The following is a 19974-nucleotide window of genomic DNA, read 5'->3' as shown; positions in this document are numbered from 1 at the left end:
GCAACCTCGGCGTTCATGGAGCCGCTGATACAACATTTGGATATCCTGGCTGACTGTGCCTCTCTAATACCGACGTCGATAAATTGTACTTTGCAACGCACTGCCGCTTTGGATACGCAGCTCCTTTTGTTTGATGGCGCTGTTTGGGACTGGCGACGTCCATCTTGTCTCTGGACTTCTCCTCTTTCTCGAGTGCGGCCATGTTGTCTCTTTGTCTTGGTTGGGGCGGGCCTCCTGAGGGCGCCATGCTCTGGGGCACGTTTGCGGACTGGCCAGGGCTAGGGGGAACTTTTCTTTACGGACTTGTGCTTGATTGGCGGGTGGGGACTCGTGCAGGGGCGCTTCTTCGTTGTGTGTTGCTGTTCTGTGAGATGACTTTCCCCACTTTCTCCGGTGCTTAATGCTGTACTGTTGTCTTCAAAGTGTATTATTTACTTGTGGCTGGGGTGACCGAGAGCATATCGAATTGACCCTCTTCTCAGCGATGGCCGGGCTTGGGGGGATTTTGTCGTTCGGGCCAGGGCTGGGGGTTTTTTCCTCGTTGGGTTTCCTTGGTTGGCTGGACCCGGACTGCATCACATTCTGCTATGATTGATTGCGTTAGATGTGTTGATTTTACCCCCTTACGATTGTGATTGCTATGTCCTGTTCTTTGCTCTTGCCGAGGGGGTGGTGGGTTTTGTGCTGGCCCGGGGATCTGGGTGTGACTGATTCTGAGTTTGGCTATAGGTCTTCCGAGTCTACTGTTGTGCACGGCGTAGAAATTCTATGTGGCTGGGGAGTCCGGGAGATTTGATATTGGGTGGGCTCCTCCCCGCCTTTTTCCTTTTCTGGGAGTATTGGATTAGTTTATTCTTTCTTACTCCCTATATTTCAAGTGTGAGGGGTTCTTCTTTCCTTTTTCTTCCTTTGTTCCTTTTCCTTCTCTTTTTCTTGGTCTGTATTTCGGGTTCTTTAATGGGCGACAGACACTCTGCCGGGGGGGGGGGTAGGCCGTAGCCTCCGCATTGGTGTAGGGTGGGGGGAGGGTTTTATTTTTCTTCATTTAGTTTCTATGGGCCTTATTTTTCTATCTTTTTGCGCTTTCTTACCCTGGTTCTGGTCTGGGTCCGCTATGGTGGTTCGTGGGGGGGGGTGGCGCTGTATGTGGTGAGTATATGCTGGCTGATGATCTTGATGTTTTATTTTGTACCGCCACACTGCTCGAGGTCGTTACTTCCATTGTTGTTTCCAGTGATGATGCCGCCTGCCCATGTCATGATGCTATTGTATGGACTCAGTTCTCCTTATCTCTTATTCTTCACTGATTATATTTAGTCCGAAAAAACTTTAAAATTAACCTTACATGCTCCTTTTCCTCGGCGGCATGACTCTATTCAGTGTGCCGTCCATTGATTGTTGCTATGTCTTCCGCTGCAGCTGAGGAACTGTATTGCTTGCGCTTGTGCTTCTGAAGTATTGTGGCCGGCCTGACGGTTGTGGGCCCGTATTTGTTCTTTTCTTCATGCACAATAAAGGTTTTAAAAAAAATAAAAATAAAAAAATAAAACATTTTCATCTACCGACATCACTATGGGCTGAAGTCATGTCGGGGTTGGATGTGGAGGAGCTCTGGACGGCTTCCTGCTCAACACTCTGGGACCTAGTCAAACCTGCGTGGCTTCGTAGGAACCACGTTTCACTATACATAGGGCATACTACTCCCCGCAAAGGTTGACTAAGTTCTCCTTGACAGGCCCAGTCCTATGTCCTAGATGCGGGTTAATCGCAGCATCAGACATCCATATATTCTATGACTGTCCAAACTTAACCGCCTATTGGCAAGCCATTAGCAGCAAGCTATCACAAGCTTTGGGAGAGCATATCTCTATAGACCTTGCTCTTGTTATCTTTGGTCTTAAAAGTAAAGCTCGCAACGCTGTAACCAATCTGCTATTTTATGCCATCCTAGCTGCACGTAGGGAGATATGTAGACACTGGAAGGATGCTCAACCACCGACAGTGCATGAATGGCAAACATCACTTCTACAAATTTCCAAACTCGATCTAGCTAGAGTCGGAAATCCCAACAGGAGAGCTTTCTGGGCTATGCTTGGATAGTAACGACAAACCTGGGTTTTTTTTTTTTTTTTTTTCCCCAGTTCCAATGATTAATGCGCGCATACTTATCCTTGCTACCACGCCTAAGAGTTTTCGTGGTATGGGGGTCTCGATAAATCGGACACTATCAGCCAAGGCACAGCCCTAAGCGAGATCAGGTCTGGCCTGTGTGAATCGGTGTTGATGGGAATTGGTCTTCCTCTCTACGATTTCTCCCACCAGCCATCGGCTGAGACAGCACAAAACACGACCATCCATTATTTTGCTCTGTGGCGGCTTTTTGGTATTGATAGATTGGAGCCATGCACGCAAATGAGGAAAAAAAAAAAAAAAAAAAGAAAGAATGAGAAGAATGAGACCACAGTTATTTCAATAAGTAGAATGAAACAGCCCCCAAAAACCTAGCTACATAAAAACAAACAGTACAATTGTCTACAAAGTGGAAGTAGAACAGAGCAGGCCTCGCTTGGTTAAAGTTCAGCTGCAAAAGTAGTGGAAAATATACTTATGTCTCAAGTTGGCAAATTTAGGACAGATAAAACCAACATGTATAGTGTCAAGTGCAGCAACCATATCACATGTGCATATAGCAGGTTCTGACCACGGGCGTAACTCAGGTCCACGCGGTGCGGAGAAGGGGGGGTCCAGAGCTCCAGGGGGCCCCCTCAGCACAGTGCTCAGGCCTGAGAGCTCTGGATTACATCCGGAGTGGGGGCTCCTCTGTGTACCTTGCAGGGGGGGCCCCTAAACTTTAGTTACACCACTGATTCTGACAGATTATGCCAGCTGACTAAAAGCTATGGAAACAAGTTCAGACAGAAACAGGATAACAAACGTCTGTGAAAAGTAGGCATATCCCCTGTTAAATACAGTTCCATTTGATCTGGGTTTTAACCATAACATAGTGCCTGAACGGGCCTCTCTATTCTTTGCACAGATACGTTAAATGCTTCCTTGCCCCATGTGACATCCTTTTTACAAATTAATTCTGAGCTGGTGAACAATTCCAGTTTATCCAAATCAAACAAAACAACTAGCCTCATACAATCCTTCAGGATCTCAGTGTTAAAATCAAATTCATTTTTTAGCTATGCATATAACCATAAAACTACAGGGCGAATGCTTATAAAATCAAAGATGAACCCTATATTCAATTCTTTGTGGGCAATCTCTGCAGGCACTTTCTGTGGCAAACTTGGAGTTCTACGGAAAAAAAGTGTTTTTGCCCACTGGACTTATAGCCCCAAATCTCCAAGCCAAGAGCTATGGGTGAAATACACTTGACTTTGTAGAGGTTCACTATAGATTTGACATGAGGGTCCCCAAGCCGCCTCACTAAGCAATCAATACTATGTGCTACCCTATTAAAGGACTGCACACAAGTTCTCATCAGAGTATCCCAATTCAGTTTGTGGTCTGTCATAATTCCTAGATAGGAGAACTAGTCAGTTTTACCAATGGGCGTACCCAGTTTGAGTGGGTTTTCGTTTTTGCGTTTTTTGGCCCCACAACCATTGTGTAGGTTTTGATCAAATTGGTTTTCAAGCCCAGATGGTCCATAAAGTTAACAAAGCAGTCTATCAGGCACTGCAGACCGTTAACCGTGCATGTTATGAGAACTGTATTGTCCACAAATAATAGGGCTGGGACCAACATGTTCCCTATCCTTGGCACATTCATGCATTGAGCTGTCAGAAATTAGTTTAGCTGCCTAATTTATAAAATAAAAAGCAAGGGCGCTAAAATACAGCAATGTGAGACTCTGAAAATAGGTGTACTCCCCCTTGTGCCAAATCTAACCAAGGCCTCAAGACCACTGTGTAAATCATATAGAAAGTCTACACGGTCTCTCGATCTACCCCCATGGCCCCTCAGCACAGACCATAACTTTTTTCTGTCAATGGAGTCCAAGGCTGTTTTGAGGTCCATGAAGGCATGATGGGTTGACACTTTCTTTACTAATAAGGATTTGCAACTAAAAGGTAAAAATTAAGGTTCTGTTAATTGTCCTTCTCCCCTGCATGATGCCATATTGAATATCAGTTATAACATTCCCTTTTTCAGCCCCGTCCAACAAACATTTCAGCAGAAACCTACCTATGGCCTTAACTTCGGCAGCTATTAAAGAAATGGGCAGATAACATGCCGGATCTATACGGCTCCTTTTTTTATATCCCGGCACAATCACTGACTATTTTCAAGAGGGAGGGATACTCCCAGGTGTTATGAAAATAAAATGTTGAGTGAGCAATGGGCCCCATAGATCCACAAAAGACTTAAAGAGATCCGTAGGCACTCCATCCGGTCCAGGGGCTTTATTTGAGGGAAGTGCCAAACTAGCTTCAACAACTTTGTCCACATCAAAATTAAGGGGCACTACACTAGCAGGGGGAGTGGCTGTTGCTCAAATATGAATTTACCTTAAACAAATGTAAAGACAAGAGGTGTTTGGCAAAACAGGAACAAGTTGGTTTAATTAAACGCAGCGGCTGGGAGAGTATCGACAGAAGCACGCCTGAAGACAGTCTCGGAGTACAGAAGTGTTGGTCACACATATATACATTTTGTGGATACATTAAAACACTTCGACATTCTTTGAAAGGCATCATAGTCATAAATAACAGGATAAAACACTTGATACGGTGGACTCAGATGGCTCTCTACCTCGGGGAGGGCTAGTGTGGGCCAGTGTGTGCTTGTCTAGATGTCTGGTGTGGTAACGCGTGATCACCCCATGCGGTGTACATGTCGTGCCCTGATTGGCTGAGTGTTCCTAACTACATGTGGCATCTAACTTAGTGGTATTTTGGGAACTAGCGCCTTTGGCCAAACAAGTTTTATTGGGGCCAGTCACCTCAATCCTGTTTGTGGTTTGACTACGTATCTGTGGGATTGATCAGGGTTTTCCCTGGTTGCATGTTTGTCTTTGGGCTAAGTGTAACCCCCACCTATGACCTGCCAATCTGGCAGGCTTGAATTTAGATCACAGGACCTGTCTGACCACGTATATCTGACTGTGGGTTGATGGGAAGGTCATTTCAGATGAATCAAACAGCAATCATACATGTGAGTGCAAGCACATGTAACGTAACAGTTATTGATATCATATTTTCTGATATTCTCTTAATTATACTTACAGTTGTTACATCGTACAGCAACATTACATTGACTGATATTGATGTAATTATGCATGCATAAGTTATGGTGTACATTGACATTGGATTTACTGGTATTGACATCACTGTGTGTGCTTAGGTTACAGCGGACATCGGTATTGCATTTATTGGTACTGATATCATTGTGTGTGCATAGATTACAGCATACATTGATATTGTATTTATCTGTACTGCCGCTGTTGTGTGTGCATATTTCAGGGTATACATTGCTATTGTATTTGTCAGTCTCAACATGGCAATGCCCGCTTGAAAAGGTATAGCCATCTCATCGTGTAGATGGATTTAAAATGGTTAACCAGTCTTGAGCTGGAATATTATAAACCATATTTAGGGTCAGTGACTGATTAATAAGCGGATAATTCACTATTGTCCTCCGGCCACACAAGCGGTCACTAACAGATCCCACGCCTCACTTGCTAACGCATTTTTGCGATTTTTATAGGCCTCCTTATGGCGTCTTCTTGCAGATCTTTGTGGGCCTTTAAACAGCTTTTATCAAACCATTTAGGCCCACGTATCTCTTCGTATTTGATTTCCTATTGGGTGCCATCTGTATTTCATTACAAACAGTGCTTAATTTGGGCCAGTGGTTTCCGGTGCTCAGCACCGGCACTTAATTGGCAGCACCGGCACTTATAAAAGTGTGCCACATAGTGGGCTGTTTGTCTGATTTAGAGTGAGCCCAACAACATTAGTTTACTAATTCAATATACGTTAAAAATAACTATTACCTACTGCTCATGCTAATCTTATAGCTTTAGGGTTTTGGAATAATCTGAATTGTCACACTTGTAGGAGTAGGATGTTTAATAGCTGGTTTGGTACTGTCATTGGTAGCACTAGCAGGCTGCAGTGGCCTCCTGATGAGAGGCCTGGCACTTCATTAATTATAGCCTTATCGCCCGGCCTAGAGGGCTATACCAGTTATTAAAGGCCCACTCCAGAATTAAAGTCCTGAGCCGTTGGCGAGGGCCTTTAACAAGGGAGCGGGACTTTAATAGCCGGTATAGCCCAGCTACGAACAGCTATAAGGCTATTAGAACATTCTGCCACTAGAGGGCAGAATGTTCTAACAAATAAAACAAAGGCCTCTCGAAGCCGAGGGATTTTAATCCCCTCGGGCTCCGAGATGCCTTTGTGAAAACAGCGTTGGAATGTTGCTTTGCGGGCCTTTACCGGCCAGTAGAAGCACGGAGCACTCCATTGTCTTCAATGGAGTGCTCCACATTCCAATATTCTAATACAAATTAAGCACTAATTACAAATGTTAGAGAAGGAGTTTAAAAAGACTTGGTCTTGAGGATCTGACTGTAAACAAATATCAAAATTGCTTATTTGCGTTCAGAGAAAGTCGCTCCAAAAATCCTACAAGACTATCTTGCCCCAGCTAATTCTTCAGCCTTGCTCCTTAGCCTTACGAGGCTCTGTATCCAGATTAGAATTATTTCCCCTAATTTAGGACAGCTGTATTCCATTATGAACGGATTGCGATTACCATGAGCATTCCAAACGGTCTTAAAATGTAATAAAAGGGAGAACAAGCAAGCAGAAACATGAATAAAATCAATACTTGTATTTAGCCCTCTCCCTTTGAATGTCGGTACCAACTCTGGGGAATTAAACACAGGCTTTGACAATAGGTTAGCAAGATTATGTTTCGACAATATTAGATTAAGATTGTCACCTTGCCGGGAGGGAATAAAATGCACTCATGGCCTGCTTTGTTACTCTTATCAGGGACACAAAGTGAACAGGGATGAGTGTTAAGGCCTCTACTAATAGTAACCAAGGGGAAATGGACCTGGCCTGATAAAACTCTTCCAGGATTTTTTTTAGAGCAGTCTCTAAAGGCTCAACCTTATAAGGAGAATTATAAACATTAATAATTAAAACACATACATTTTGCATAAAGGATAGAAGAACAGCTAAGACATTGGGCGAAAAGGAGGGAATTTGCTCCATATCACAACCTAGACTTAAACTCAAAAAAGTTACCAGCCCTCCCTTAGCGCGGCCATGTTGAGAAGGTATAGTGTGGACATAAAAAGCAGCGTAGCCATCATTGAATGCAGTCCCTGACACGTCCCAACTCTCTTGTAGACGTACACGCCCAAAGGCATTAGGCATGTTAACCTTCTGTTTATTTTCCAGCAGGGGCATGATACCCGCCACATTCCCGCTAAGCTAAGCAAGTGAGATGGGAGGCCTCAAGGGGGGAAACGGCCACTACAACGCGGCCGTTCTAACACATAACCATAACCACGCATGCATTACAACGCATGCGTGGGTACAACTAATAGCCTTTACCATGCATACCTTTACTACGAGATACGTAGTAAAGGCATGTGTGCTAAAGTTATAAGAAAACAAGGGTGGCTTGGGGGGTCTCCCCCCCAAAAAAAGCATGGGATTACAAAAGGGGGCTGGGGGGCACCCCCCAAAATAAAATTTTAAAAAACGCACCTGTTTCCGTCTTTTAAAGAAAAAGATGTGGAGGCAATCAGCGTCTTTAGAGGAAACAGAAGGACACTTCCGCTTCCTCTTAACGACGTGCAACGTCACCTCGGAAGATCAAGGATAGGAGAGGTAAGGGGGAATGAGGGGGTGGTGTTGCGAGGGGGAAATTTAAAGGGTACATTTTTAGGGTGATATCATTTAACATTAAAATGCCATTAACATGCATATTTTAACAACGAAAATCGTTGTAAAAGTATGCGTGTAAAAGGCATTTCATGGTAAAGGATATGCATGGTGATGGCATTCGCATTGTAACAAATGCGTGGTAAAGGCATGCGTTACAACGGAATGCGTTGTAAAGTCATACAACCCTCAAGGGGACTTTGGCCCCACTAATGGTCGTCTCACTACATGCCTTAGTAAGTAGAAGCCAGTCCTGCTCATCCAGCTCAGTTAGAGGGGCAAATCTATTTGTGAGCTGAACTTTAGAATTGACAGCCAGCTCGGTAGTGGGTTGGGGCCTCTTCCTTACCAAGGGCTCAAGCTTTCCCCTTGACCGTGGTTGCGTCCCCTCGGGGGATAAAAGAAACTAAGTGGGTGAAGTGCAATATCTGTCTTTGGTGGAGAATTGCGGCTCAAGTTCAACAAGATCTGTTTCACCCACCTAGGATTCTTGAAGTTAATTACAAAAGAATTCCCAGAGACTATGTCATTAGTCGTCCCTAGCCAGGCAACCCCTCCATACCATTATCACCTCTCTGTACAACAAACAACTTGAGAGTCCAGTTAAAGCTGTCTGAAGCAAGACCTAAAAAAAAGTATGTGCTTTTTAAAGGTCTTATGCTGCAGAAAATAATGAACATCCAAAAAACGTTTAAAATCTCATTTTGATCAAGAAAAAAGCGCCAGGTAATTTTGTCACTTTCAAACAAGTTAAATACCTGCTAGCAGTTATGAAATATCTTAATCCAGTTGCCTGGGGACATATCATGAACTCATTCTGCTCCTGTACAATGGTGTAAATGGAGGTACGCTCCCATTTCTGAATACATTCCGCTGTGTGTAATGTATGCACCAACTCAGTAACACTGTGAGTAGTGCATGTGTTGCAGACAGCACAGCTCAGAAACATGGATCACTGTGCAGCCCATGTGGTTACTTAGTACTTGCAATATAAATAGAGTAGTTTTTGCATAATAGGCATACGTGCCTATTTTGTTCCTATGTGGATTCTCAAAATCATTAATTGACCCACAATATATACTGTAAGAGTGTGTAAGTAATGGATTCCTACACACTATTTAAATTATTACTTCATAATGTATACTAGTACCTAGGTTACAGCTAGAATAGGGCTAAAATATAAAATATCTCTTCAGTCATCAGTGTCAGTGCTATATTGGAAACAGAGAATGGGGACTGTGTGATGGACACCTTTATGCTTCAGTAGCTGTGAAACAATGTTATAGAGGAATAATGATGCTGCAACTTATGTGACAAATACTTTGTAAGAGTTGAAGAGTCAATAGCTATGATTTGATGTAATAGAGCATTGGTTCTTAACCTGTGGTCCAGGGAACGTTGGGGGGTCCGTGAAACCTACTCAAGGAGTCCGCGATTGCTTATAAAATTAAGTAACATTAAAAGATTAATAAAGTGTCAGTAAATATGGAAGCGAAATGTAAATTGAAAATGTTAAAACGTTCCGTAAATGTAAAGTTATTTGAAATTAGAGGGTAAAATTTAAGTTGGTATCCTTAGATTGATTCTTAGATGCAGTGCGAGTGTTTACAATATTTCATCCTTTTTGTGTTTCTTAGAAAATTGCTTTTTTTGTATTTTTGCGTATTGATTTTTTGTTCAAATCATAGAAATTGTTAGGCTGGATTCCTAGATTCCAATAATGACTTAGTGGGGTTCCCAGATTCCAATAATGACTCAGTGGGTGTCCACGGACTACGATAATGATTACTTAGGAGTCCACAGAAGTCAAAAGATTAAGAACCACTGTAATAGAGCAATTATGATATTCCAACACAGGCCTTTCTAGACCTGTGTAGCTCATCAATAGTAAGGGCGTTGACAACATATGTAACCTCACATCGTGAAAGATCACAATTGGATGATAACCAACTGGCTAATTTACAGGATTGTTTACGCTGGCGGCTTTTGTGTACAAATTTAAAAATTCCATTTCTGTTTGTAATCTGGAAATTCTTATTCACCGAATTAGCATTTTCTAAATGAATTGCATTTACTCAGGGGGAAAAAGTTAGGTAGGAGTGGTACAGAACAGTGCCTTGCAAATGTGTAGTGATCACCCATCAAGTAGTGTGCATTCCAAATACATTTGCAGACAGTTTTGTACACAGAGATTTAAATTTATAAACATATTTCTAAATATGTATATGGTATGAGAAAGAAGTCACTGTTACCTTTACATTTTATGGACTTTTTAACACATGGACCAACATTTTCCCTAAGGATATATTTTTTAAAAGAGAGTAAAAATGCACTGTCATACAAACCCTGGATTTTGTGTGCTGGAAATTCTGCCAGACCTAGAGCTAGGGTTACCCGGCTTGCACCCGGAAACGCAAACCTGACATAGAGCTCCAAGATCTTAGAGACCTGCAGGTGATAATGCGCTTGATAAATAAAAATTAACATAACATATTTGGTGTGACAAATCTTGCCAGCTCCTCAGTTGATCCTTTGTAGGGGGCCTTCCAATGGCTTTACAGCTCTCTTTCCGTAACAGGTACCTCATTAATCCATCTCTTACTTGTTGGCAGAAGTACTAGAGGAGTATCGTCAGAAGGTGTCTGCTGAGAACCAAACGGATCCCATTGTCTCTTCTGTTGAGCAACCTACTACAGAGGAAGAGGAAAGTGAAAGACCTGGCATGTTCTCATTTGTCTTCAGTGATTCTGAGAGCAGTGATGAAGAAGATGAAAGTGAGACTGAATCTGACAGGTGGGTACTAAGTTACTAATGAAATCAGCTTTCTCCAAGGAAAGCCATAGTGCACTTATTCAATTTATATAAAAATTCTGTTTTACTAGTCAATAAAGTTTGATTTATGAATCATAAAAAAGGGTGTATGTATTTCTCATGAAAATGTATTTTGAAAAATATTGTAATAAATGTAGCATAATCAGTGATCAGAATATAGATTAAAATGACAAATTCCTTTCACGACACAACACCCTCCTTAAAAGGTCACCGGATGTGATAGTGCCAATTCTGCATCGCCGAAGTGAACCCTGAGAATCTGTTAAATACTGAGGAATTACAGAGGTATCTACTAATTCTGGTTCTGATTCCCCCAAGCCAAAATCTCTTCAGGACACATGAAAGGTCCTTAGTAACTCCATGGGCCTCATAGTTCACAATGGGACTGATACCATGGGTATCAGTACCATCAGTAACAACAGGCCTCTTCTACTGAAGTCAATATGAGGCTAACTAGTATTTTAGTATCATGAAGAGAATGTTGTACCTAATTGTTTTCCATTTCCTACAGCACAGTGCCTGACACTGTAGCATTCTATGGTATTTTTGAATAACATGTTCAGATTCTTCTGATCTGCTACCACTACAGATTTATTGTGATATAACTGTCTAAAGGGAACAAACAGGTTCTCATTTGCCCATCCCGTGAGCTATTACATGGCATGGGCTAGCATGAAGACCTGCAAGAGACTCAGCAGGGAGTTGCACATGCCCCCCTCCAACAGGTTCTGAGAAGTAAATAAAACACAAGGTGTTATTCTATTATGTAATAACTGTTAGACATTTTTTGTATACTATCTATAGTTGTGCTTATTAGAGCATCCGGAAAAGTGAAAAAATAAATCTAAACCAGAAAAATAGTATTGATATTAAGGAAATGCTGAAATATAAGTCTTCCATTATATTCTGCCACAGTGAGTAATGTGGCCCAAATTGCCCCATACCTTTCTCATATTATAGTGGCTTAGAGCGCCACCTACACCTTCTCAGTAGTTGAAAGTGCCCACTTTGTCCTTCAGAGATAGTCCCAGTAATATGGTCCCTGCCTCGTCCTGATTCATTCTAATCCCTAATTGGCTAAGTAGACAGTGGGAGAAATGATAGCACTGGCTTCTCAAGATGATTTTAAGGAATTAGTTGTGAAACTTACACATGCCTAGAGCCGTACATGAGAAAATTGTACATGAACTAAATTGGTGATTATGCAAAAACCTTTTTCCTATAGGCCTATACATTATATTGGTACGTTCCATGAACTAAAAAACATGTGCATATGTGACAACATAACTGAACACCCAAAATGTCATGAAGAAAAGTTATAAACTGATTATACTATGTTGCATGACTAGGCAATGGAAGCAAGGGCAAAGGCCATAGGTCAGACCCCCTCACACTCCCGAATAATATGTACATTTTACAAACCTGTATCTTTGGGGGACCGATGTAGGAGGGAAGCACTCCTTGTGTGCATCTGAAGCTGACTTTTCCACTTCTGGGGTCGTGTACAGGCTTCTGGTGTGGCATAGGAGGGTAAACTTTGCTGCTGGGCCACAGAAGAGTTGTTTGGCTTTGTGAGCAGTCAAGTATGTCAGAGTGCACATGGAGTGATGGGAGGAGAAAATCGGGTTGGGGAGCTGTAAAATAACCAGACAAATAAAAGGTAAGTATCTGCCATATAAAGGACATCTAAAAGAAATAATTAGGCATTCATCAATTTAAAAAAAAGTCAAAAAAGTTCAGCAAAGTCATGAGGTACTGATTGATGGAGCTTTTATTTAGCGTAACTTTCACTCTGCATTCACTGAAACTGTATTGGTTGTAGGGCTCCCATTGGAGCACGGGCAGCAGGGAGTAAGATGAGAAGTTTTGAATTACTTTTTGAAAAGGACAGAGCGGAGCAATGCTTATTTTCTCCACGCTGTGCTTGTCCCTCCATGTTAGGGACTGAAGTGGCAAAGACTTTCATTTCTAGGCGTCTCACTGGAGAACCTTTCCCCATGCAATTCTAGAGCCCGACAGTGGATGTGTTTCAGTAGTTAGTGATGCGTTTTCCAGGACTGTTCTCTTCTGATTTGTATGGCCCAAAAAGGTGCTCCTACATTTTTCCCTCACTTCCGACCTAAGAGTAAGTTTAATTACCATCAATAATTAGATCTTTTATTGTGGGTGATCAAGTGCAAGCAAAGTTCCGTTTTCCTGCCTTCTCAATCTGCAAGAGATTGTTTATAATTGTCGCTGAAACAAAATCAATCATTGTTGTGATATATTCTGGAGTTCACTCTCTGCACCATGATGATAAAGTGAAAAAGTAGATGAATAAAATGTAGAATTTTAATTTACGTGTTAATGTGAAAATAGAACTTTTAGAGCCCGCATCACAAAATGTCTTGCACACCTTAATATTGTCTAGTGGCCGCATAACAGTAACTGCCCTAGGGGCGCAACGGGTGTTTGCGCCCACTTTGCATTCCCCCCACCACCTGGGGGCCTCAGATGCTTTTTTTCGGCTCCTTCTGTTATACCGCTATCTTCAAGGGGGCGTTCCCTCGTTTTCATGGGGGTGTGCCCCATGAAAATGAGGGAATCCTTTTGCCTCTGCGCCTGTCCTGTATTACAGATAGGCGCACTGACAGTACGCCACCTGTCAGTGGCCCCCGATGCCAGCCATCTGGAGGGGGAAATGCAGACATCCCCTTGCAGGTGGGTGCAGTCACTGTCTCTAATCCCCATTAAAAGTGCAGGCGGGTTGCCGCCTGCACTGTGAAAACACAGAGCTCCGGTTTTTTCACATGAATGCGCTGCCCCCAGGGCAGCACAAGTTCACTGCTGCCCTGGGGGCAGCGCATTCATGGTAATACAGTGCATTTCCCTTCATTGCGCTGGACGCACCTTTAAAAGGTGCACACAGCGCAATGAAGGAAAGTGCACCACATTTTGGTGAATGCGCTGTCCCCAGGGTTTATTTGCTCCAGCGCTATAGGTATTACAGAAGGGGACGCACAAGCCTATGCGGCTCCTTCTGTAATACCAGGCGCAAATGCCCATCGCGCCCAAAGCGGGCGCAAATGCCCGGGGCACTCTGTTTAATACGGCCCCAGGTGTGCACAATGTGAGATCTGTGAGTGAAATGGCAGACACTGCCTAAAAAATCAAATTTGCAGATGTTTGCTCATGCAGATAGGACTTTTAATTGGAGCTGAGAGAAAATGTTTCCTGAAATATAAAATAGGTTGAATCTGCCGATCTCTGGATTTCACTAGCAGTACATATTGCAAGAGTTCTCAGTACCTTAATTATATTCTACATAAATTCCTATTCAGTTCTCCTGCATTGAGGTGGTCAGCAGCGCCCATTAATATTGCTGCTATGCTGTATCTCAAAAACAGTCCTGAAAGGTGGGGCGAGCGCCAGCTAGTCTGATGGCAACACATCACAATAGCCTAAGCAGAGGCACCAATTCTGATTTAGTTAAACAAGAACAATCAGAGTGAGTGATGTAGACTTGTGCTCGCTTTAACTTTCTGGACCTTACTAGCATTCAGGAAAGTGCAGGATAATGCGCCAGGGCGGTTGGGCATTGGACTACCAACTGCCTGCTGTGAATGCCCACACCCTCATTCTTTGTACCTATGGAGACAGAAATGAATCTTAAACTGGTGGGTCCATTCAGTAATCTGCCTCTGCACGCCATAGCCAAGGGAATCTGGGTTCTGCTCTCACAACCCTACGTCCCATGTGGAAAATTCACAATAATGGCAAATTTGCAACGTTAGCAAGTTAAGGATCAGCAGTGAGAACAAGTACTTTCCAGAAGAGGGCTAATGAGGTGTTCATTGATATTGTAGTGAACACCCAGCAAACAGTAATGCTGTGGTTATTTAAATGCTTTCCAGAGAGTTTTTCGCACTCAATTCACACTCTTAGCATTCATGATAAAACGAACAGCCCAAGTGCCCCTATATTTTCTTGCGATCTAAAGGAAGAGTTTTCTTTTCAGAGAAAAATGTTTCCCATGTGGAGAAAATGATTTAAAAAAAATGCCAATGGAATGCAGGTTTCCTGTGTGTCTAACAAGTTTGTATTTATTTATTTAATGTATCTGATAGAGACTACTAGCCGCAGATTCTTTCATGTAGAATTATCCCCAGGCGTGAGACTGGATCCGGAAACTTTTTGCCACAGCATCTCTGTGCGCCGGGGGCGGGGTGACATCACGCGACTCCGCCCAGGCGTCGTCCGCGCACGTGACTACAGCGAGGCCACATAAGCCCCGCCCATGCGCGCCTACGTCAGTTTTTTCCTTTTCCGCGTGTAACGCGGATCCGGTCTTGCTGCTGGCCTGTTTGGGGCCCTTTTTTCTTCACCACTTGTCTTTTATCTGGTGGAACAGTGTGCAAACGCCTTCCGGCTTCAAAACTTGCACTACGTGTGGGCGTCTTATGTCGGCGACGGACCCACATCTCATTTATTTGTATGTGGTGTGTGGGGGAGGATCACGGCACCACTGATTGTGAGGCGTGTCAGCAGTTGAAGCTGAAGTCGCGGTGAGAGCGCCGCATGAAACTTCTTATGGCGCGTCTCTCCAGGTCGACCTCCTCCCCTCGATCAGCTTCGGCAAACGGCTTCAGATATGGCCGCGGTCGTCGTCCTCGTCCTTCTCTGATGTCGAAAGAGTGTCGCTCCCCGGTGGGTAAGCGTCGCAGTTCGTCCCTGGGGCCTGGTCTTCGGCCTTCCGGGGGCGTGGGCTCTCTGCGGGTAATGCGGCCCGCGTGTCGTCCTATCCACCGTTTCCCGGTGAGGGGGCTTCGAGAGTCCAGATGGAGACATGCGCGGCGGCTTTGCGGGCCTCGCTGGCATCTCCTCCTCCTTCCCCTCCTGGGGCGCAGGCGGTTCCCTCGCTTTGCGCGGGGCCCTCCGCGGCGCCGCCGGCGGCTTCGGCTCCTGCTCCGACTAGTTCGGATCCAGGCTTGGAGGATGTGGTGATGTTGAGGTGCGGCCCCTCTGGGGTCCCTCCTTTGCGCCACAGCGCCTCTGCCTCGCCGCAAACTCCCGCCGCAAACTCCCGCGGGAGTCTCGGTCGCATCCCCGAGCCCCGCTCTGCCCTCTGGGCAGACGAAGGCCTTGTCCAAGGCTGAGCTGACGCCGTCCAGGCGCCGGTGTCTGCTTCGGGCAGCCCCACAAGGGTCGGTGACCTCTCCTTGTCCCGCCCTGGGCCGCGGTGGGGTGGGGACTCCCCATCCCTCTTCGACCCTTTCTCATTCCTCCCCACAGGCGAGTGGGGGGTTGAGTTGTCTTTGGCACCTCCACATGGGTCACCGGACCGCCTCTGCTACATTATGGGCCGAGGCTGGTGGAGGACTTCGGGTCACTCCCCCGGTCCCTCTCGTCCCTCCACGCAGGCGGCTGCCTCGTCGGGGGTCAAGTCGGCGCCCATTGGCCTCTTCGGCTCCGGCCCCACTCCGGTCCCCGGTGCGGTGTGACTTGGAGGAGCCCTATCCGGCCTCTCCTCCGGCGCCGGATGGTGTGGGCGTCCCACCTCAGGGTGCGGACTCTAGGGCGCCACGCCGAGATTATGCAGCGGATTCGTCTTCGGACGCTCCCTCTTCTCTGGAGGCTGGCTGCATTTTGGTGTCCTCTTTGCTGGAGACTGGTGGCCGCATGGTGTCTTTTTCCCCGGCGTCGAAGGGTGGCTTCCCGCCCTTTCTGAGGCCGAGGTGCTCGTCGGAGGAGCAGCAGGTACTCCATTCTTCGGTGCCTTCTGGCTTTCAGGTCTGGCCCTTGCCCTGTTGTGAACGTATCTAGGACCCTATTTAAATATTCCCGATTTATGCCCTTATGTGGTTATAACAAATCATATCCTTATAAAGGCATAAGAATCATATCCATATTTAGTCATAGCAAATGCAGTCCAAATACGGCAAGGCTACTCCCATAGACTCCTAGAAAGTACAACGCGTTCTTGAAACAAACCAAGCCTCCAGCAGCCCGGGAATTCCCCCTGCTTCTGTTTTGATTTCTCCAAGAACTCCTGGAGTCCTGAAAGAACTGCAAGTTCTTAGTGATGTCTTATGTCCAACCTTACGTCAAACTCTGCACCTTCCAGGTATAAATATACCAACAGCTGCCTTAGCAAACACACGGTGGTTTGGAGCAGATCGGCTATCTACTTACCCGATGCCCTGCTGAAACAAGTGCTGAAGGAAGCCAACCCTCCCATTGACACACTGAGAGAGACGCTGTCTTTTCTCCTGCCGAGAAATCCAGCTCCAGTGTTTCCAGTCACCCTTGCGGGTTGCTGGGAGAACGAGTCCTGAGAGAGAGATACAAGACCTCCTTCATTCTATAACCAAGGTACGGAGCTGATTAGACCCTTCGATAATTCTTGATTCAGATTCTTGGCAAAAACTATCTTAACTCAAACTATATCTCACTTACTCCTTCCCACGTACTAGGCTTAGGTTAGGTACACCGGGGTAGGCGTATTTTAGAAACACCAGTTGAGTACGTTTAGTCAACTTTTATCATTGTATGTATTTTATCCATTATAAGTATCTTATGGCTTAGAAACCATATCAATGCTTTTACAGTATTATTTCATAATACTCCTTTTACTGTACGCACTTTACTTTATGACAAGTATTGCAATTGTGGCAATTCACTTCTCTTGCATGAGAAAGAAGATTGCTCAATAAATAACCAATTTTATTGAAAACGCCCGTCTCTCTATTTCTCTGCACTCCTGGTGAAACTAAGCATGCACGATTGACTGAGTGAAATAGCCGTCTATTGTTTCCGCGACTCTGGAGGTATACTCCTTATTCTGGAGGGAGCAAAGTTGTCATGTTTATGCGGTTGTCAGAAACTAATCCCTTCTTGTCTATTCAGGAAAGTTAACACCTTCTTGTTTACTCGAGAAAGTTTCTAGTGACCTCTGAGCTAGCTGGCATTCATAATTAAGTCTAACATATTTAATAGAGACCTAGTCGACCTAAGTCCTACGTCTACACTATCGTTTATGTTATTCCAATGCGCAAAGCCTATTGGGAATATAGGAACTACACTACATGACGCCCAACGTTTGGTAAGGCGATAATTTAACGCTAGATACTAGAGTAACTCTGTCGTGCTTTTCACTCAGACCCCTTTTTCCCGTAAAAACTCCAATAGACGTCTGGAGTGGGTAAAAGGTTAATATCCGCCAGAACTTAGTAGGATGCGAATCCTATGTATTAGTTTTTGGTTTAGTCAACGTTGAAGGATACAGTGTTCCAAAATATTGTGCACCTAATCTTTGTTTCCTTGAAACTTGCTCTGCAAACTTTCTGTCAGAAAAAATGTCGGACTACGACAGAGAAAGAGATGCTTTGGCAGCTCAACTTTTAGCGGATGACACTAGTTTCCGGCAAGATGACCCGGAGGCTATAATCATCCCAGTCAATGTAAGGAAGAGTGTAACTTACAAACTTATAAATAATGGAGTATCATCAAGAGGTGGTACAGTCGTATTTGTGGTAGAGGCCCATGAATATCGGCAGACAGAGGTATTCTATTCCTGGATACATTTTCCGGCAGCAAATGCTGTGACATGTGATTTTCACTACTACAAAGTAGAGGAATCTCCAACGGAATACGTTCCTTTTGAGGACATTGAAATTCCACTAACTTACCAAGAGCATCAGCTCTGGTTTAATGGCGCCCTAAAACATTAAAATCACTTCACCAGGCTCGGTCCACTAAGTAGACCAGGAGCCACATGGCCAGTTCTAGCCGGCTACACACCACATCCCGACATTGAAAAAATGTCAGACCAAGAACTTTTAGTGAAACTAAAAGAATTAACAAAAGCATATAGAGAATTAGTTCAATTGACGGTGTAGCGATCCGCCAAAAATTGAAAGAAACAGATATAACAGAACAACCTTTTGAACTTACCAGAATAATTGAAAAATCCTATGACGAACTAGGTAGAGATAGTTTGGGTGGGAAACCACTAAAACCACAACTAACTGAAATTCCTGAAAAAACCTCTATTAAGAATAATCTCAATACTCCAAAAAAGATGTGGGAGGGTAATAAACAAACCACTCCCAGAGAAAAACAATTTCAGTCCAGAGGAAGGTCTCCTCAACGGAGAGATAGATCTCCAGAACGAGGAGGCAAGTCTCCACACAGGGAGCCCTCTGAAAAAAGATATAACCTTAGAAATAGGGACAATTTAAGAAAACCTGACAGATATCAAGATATTGATACACGTCCCTCTCGATCTTTTCAGAATTCCTCACAGAAATCGGAAAGAAGAGGACGGTCAGAACACAAAGAAGAGCACGTCAAGTCCAAAGACAAGGAACCTGCTCATCAAAGTAAAAAATTACAATTTCCCAAAAAGAAGGTAGCTAGTATTAAAATAAAACATGCCGAGGATTCTGAGGACACAACTGAAAACGGAGAATGGGCCCAGACAATGCTAGACAGCGCAGCAGAAGTGACCATAGCTCGCAAGATCCTGATGACTCTTCTGGAGACAGTGGACATGAATGAATACATTCAAGTGGAAACTGCAGACACCAGAGTTAGTGTGCCCCATAAATTATATGAAATAACATTACGTATAGAAGGGGACAAAACTAGGAAAATAAAGGGTCTCTTTTGGTATAACCTATCTAAAGGCTATGATATCCTGCTAGCAGAGAAAGACTGGCCACCAGAGTTTGTCAGGGAGTGCCCACATGGCGAAGAAATGATTATGCCTGCCTTCTCAAATCACATTCCAACTCATAAAAAACACACATATGCTAGAAAATGGGCAGTGGCCCAAGCTCCTGTATTATATAAAAATCATGTAGGATGGGATGAGGAATCTCCTCACCATTCAATTAAAAAATCAACCTACTGCACAAAGGCAGTATCCTGTTAAGCAAGAAGCTAAAAAACAAGTCAAGGAGATCTTAGATCAACTTGAATATCAGGGGGTGATTGAACATGCACCTCACAAATGAACAATCCTTTGTTTCCTGTCTCCAAACCAGACAATTCATATCGTCTAGTTTTGGATTACAGACACCTAAACTCTTGTTGCAAAACATTTGCAGTACAAAACTCACACAGTGCAGCACTAATGAATAACATTGTGCGCAAAAAATATAAAAACGACATTAGATATCTCAAATGGTTTCTTCTGTCAAAACATTGCACCGGAAAGCAGGTATTTGACCGCTTTCTCCAGCAT

The 19974-nt window shown here is 44.1% G+C and overlaps 1 protein-coding gene across 3 annotated transcripts in view; it reads left to right on the top strand.

Annotated features, from left to right (window-relative positions):
* LOC144798761 (uncharacterized) overlaps positions 1-19974 on the top strand; it is a 1691129-nt gene that overhangs the window by 914647 nt on the left and 756508 nt on the right. For all 3 annotated transcript variants that reach the window (XM_078669781.1, XM_078669783.1, XM_078669782.1), the window contains one exon: positions 10529-10709. In XM_078669781.1, the coding sequence (XP_078525907.1) occupies positions 10529-10709 (181 nt within the window). The remainder of the gene's footprint in view (positions 1-10528; positions 10710-19974) is intronic.

This window comes from Lissotriton helveticus, chromosome 12 (assembly GCF_964261635.1).
Source record: "Lissotriton helveticus chromosome 12, aLisHel1.1, whole genome shotgun sequence".
Classification (NCBI taxonomy): domain Eukaryota; kingdom Metazoa; phylum Chordata; class Amphibia; order Caudata; family Salamandridae; genus Lissotriton; species Lissotriton helveticus.
The sequence above is the reverse complement of the archived record's forward strand: the minus strand, read 5'-3'. Positions and strand labels throughout refer to the sequence as shown.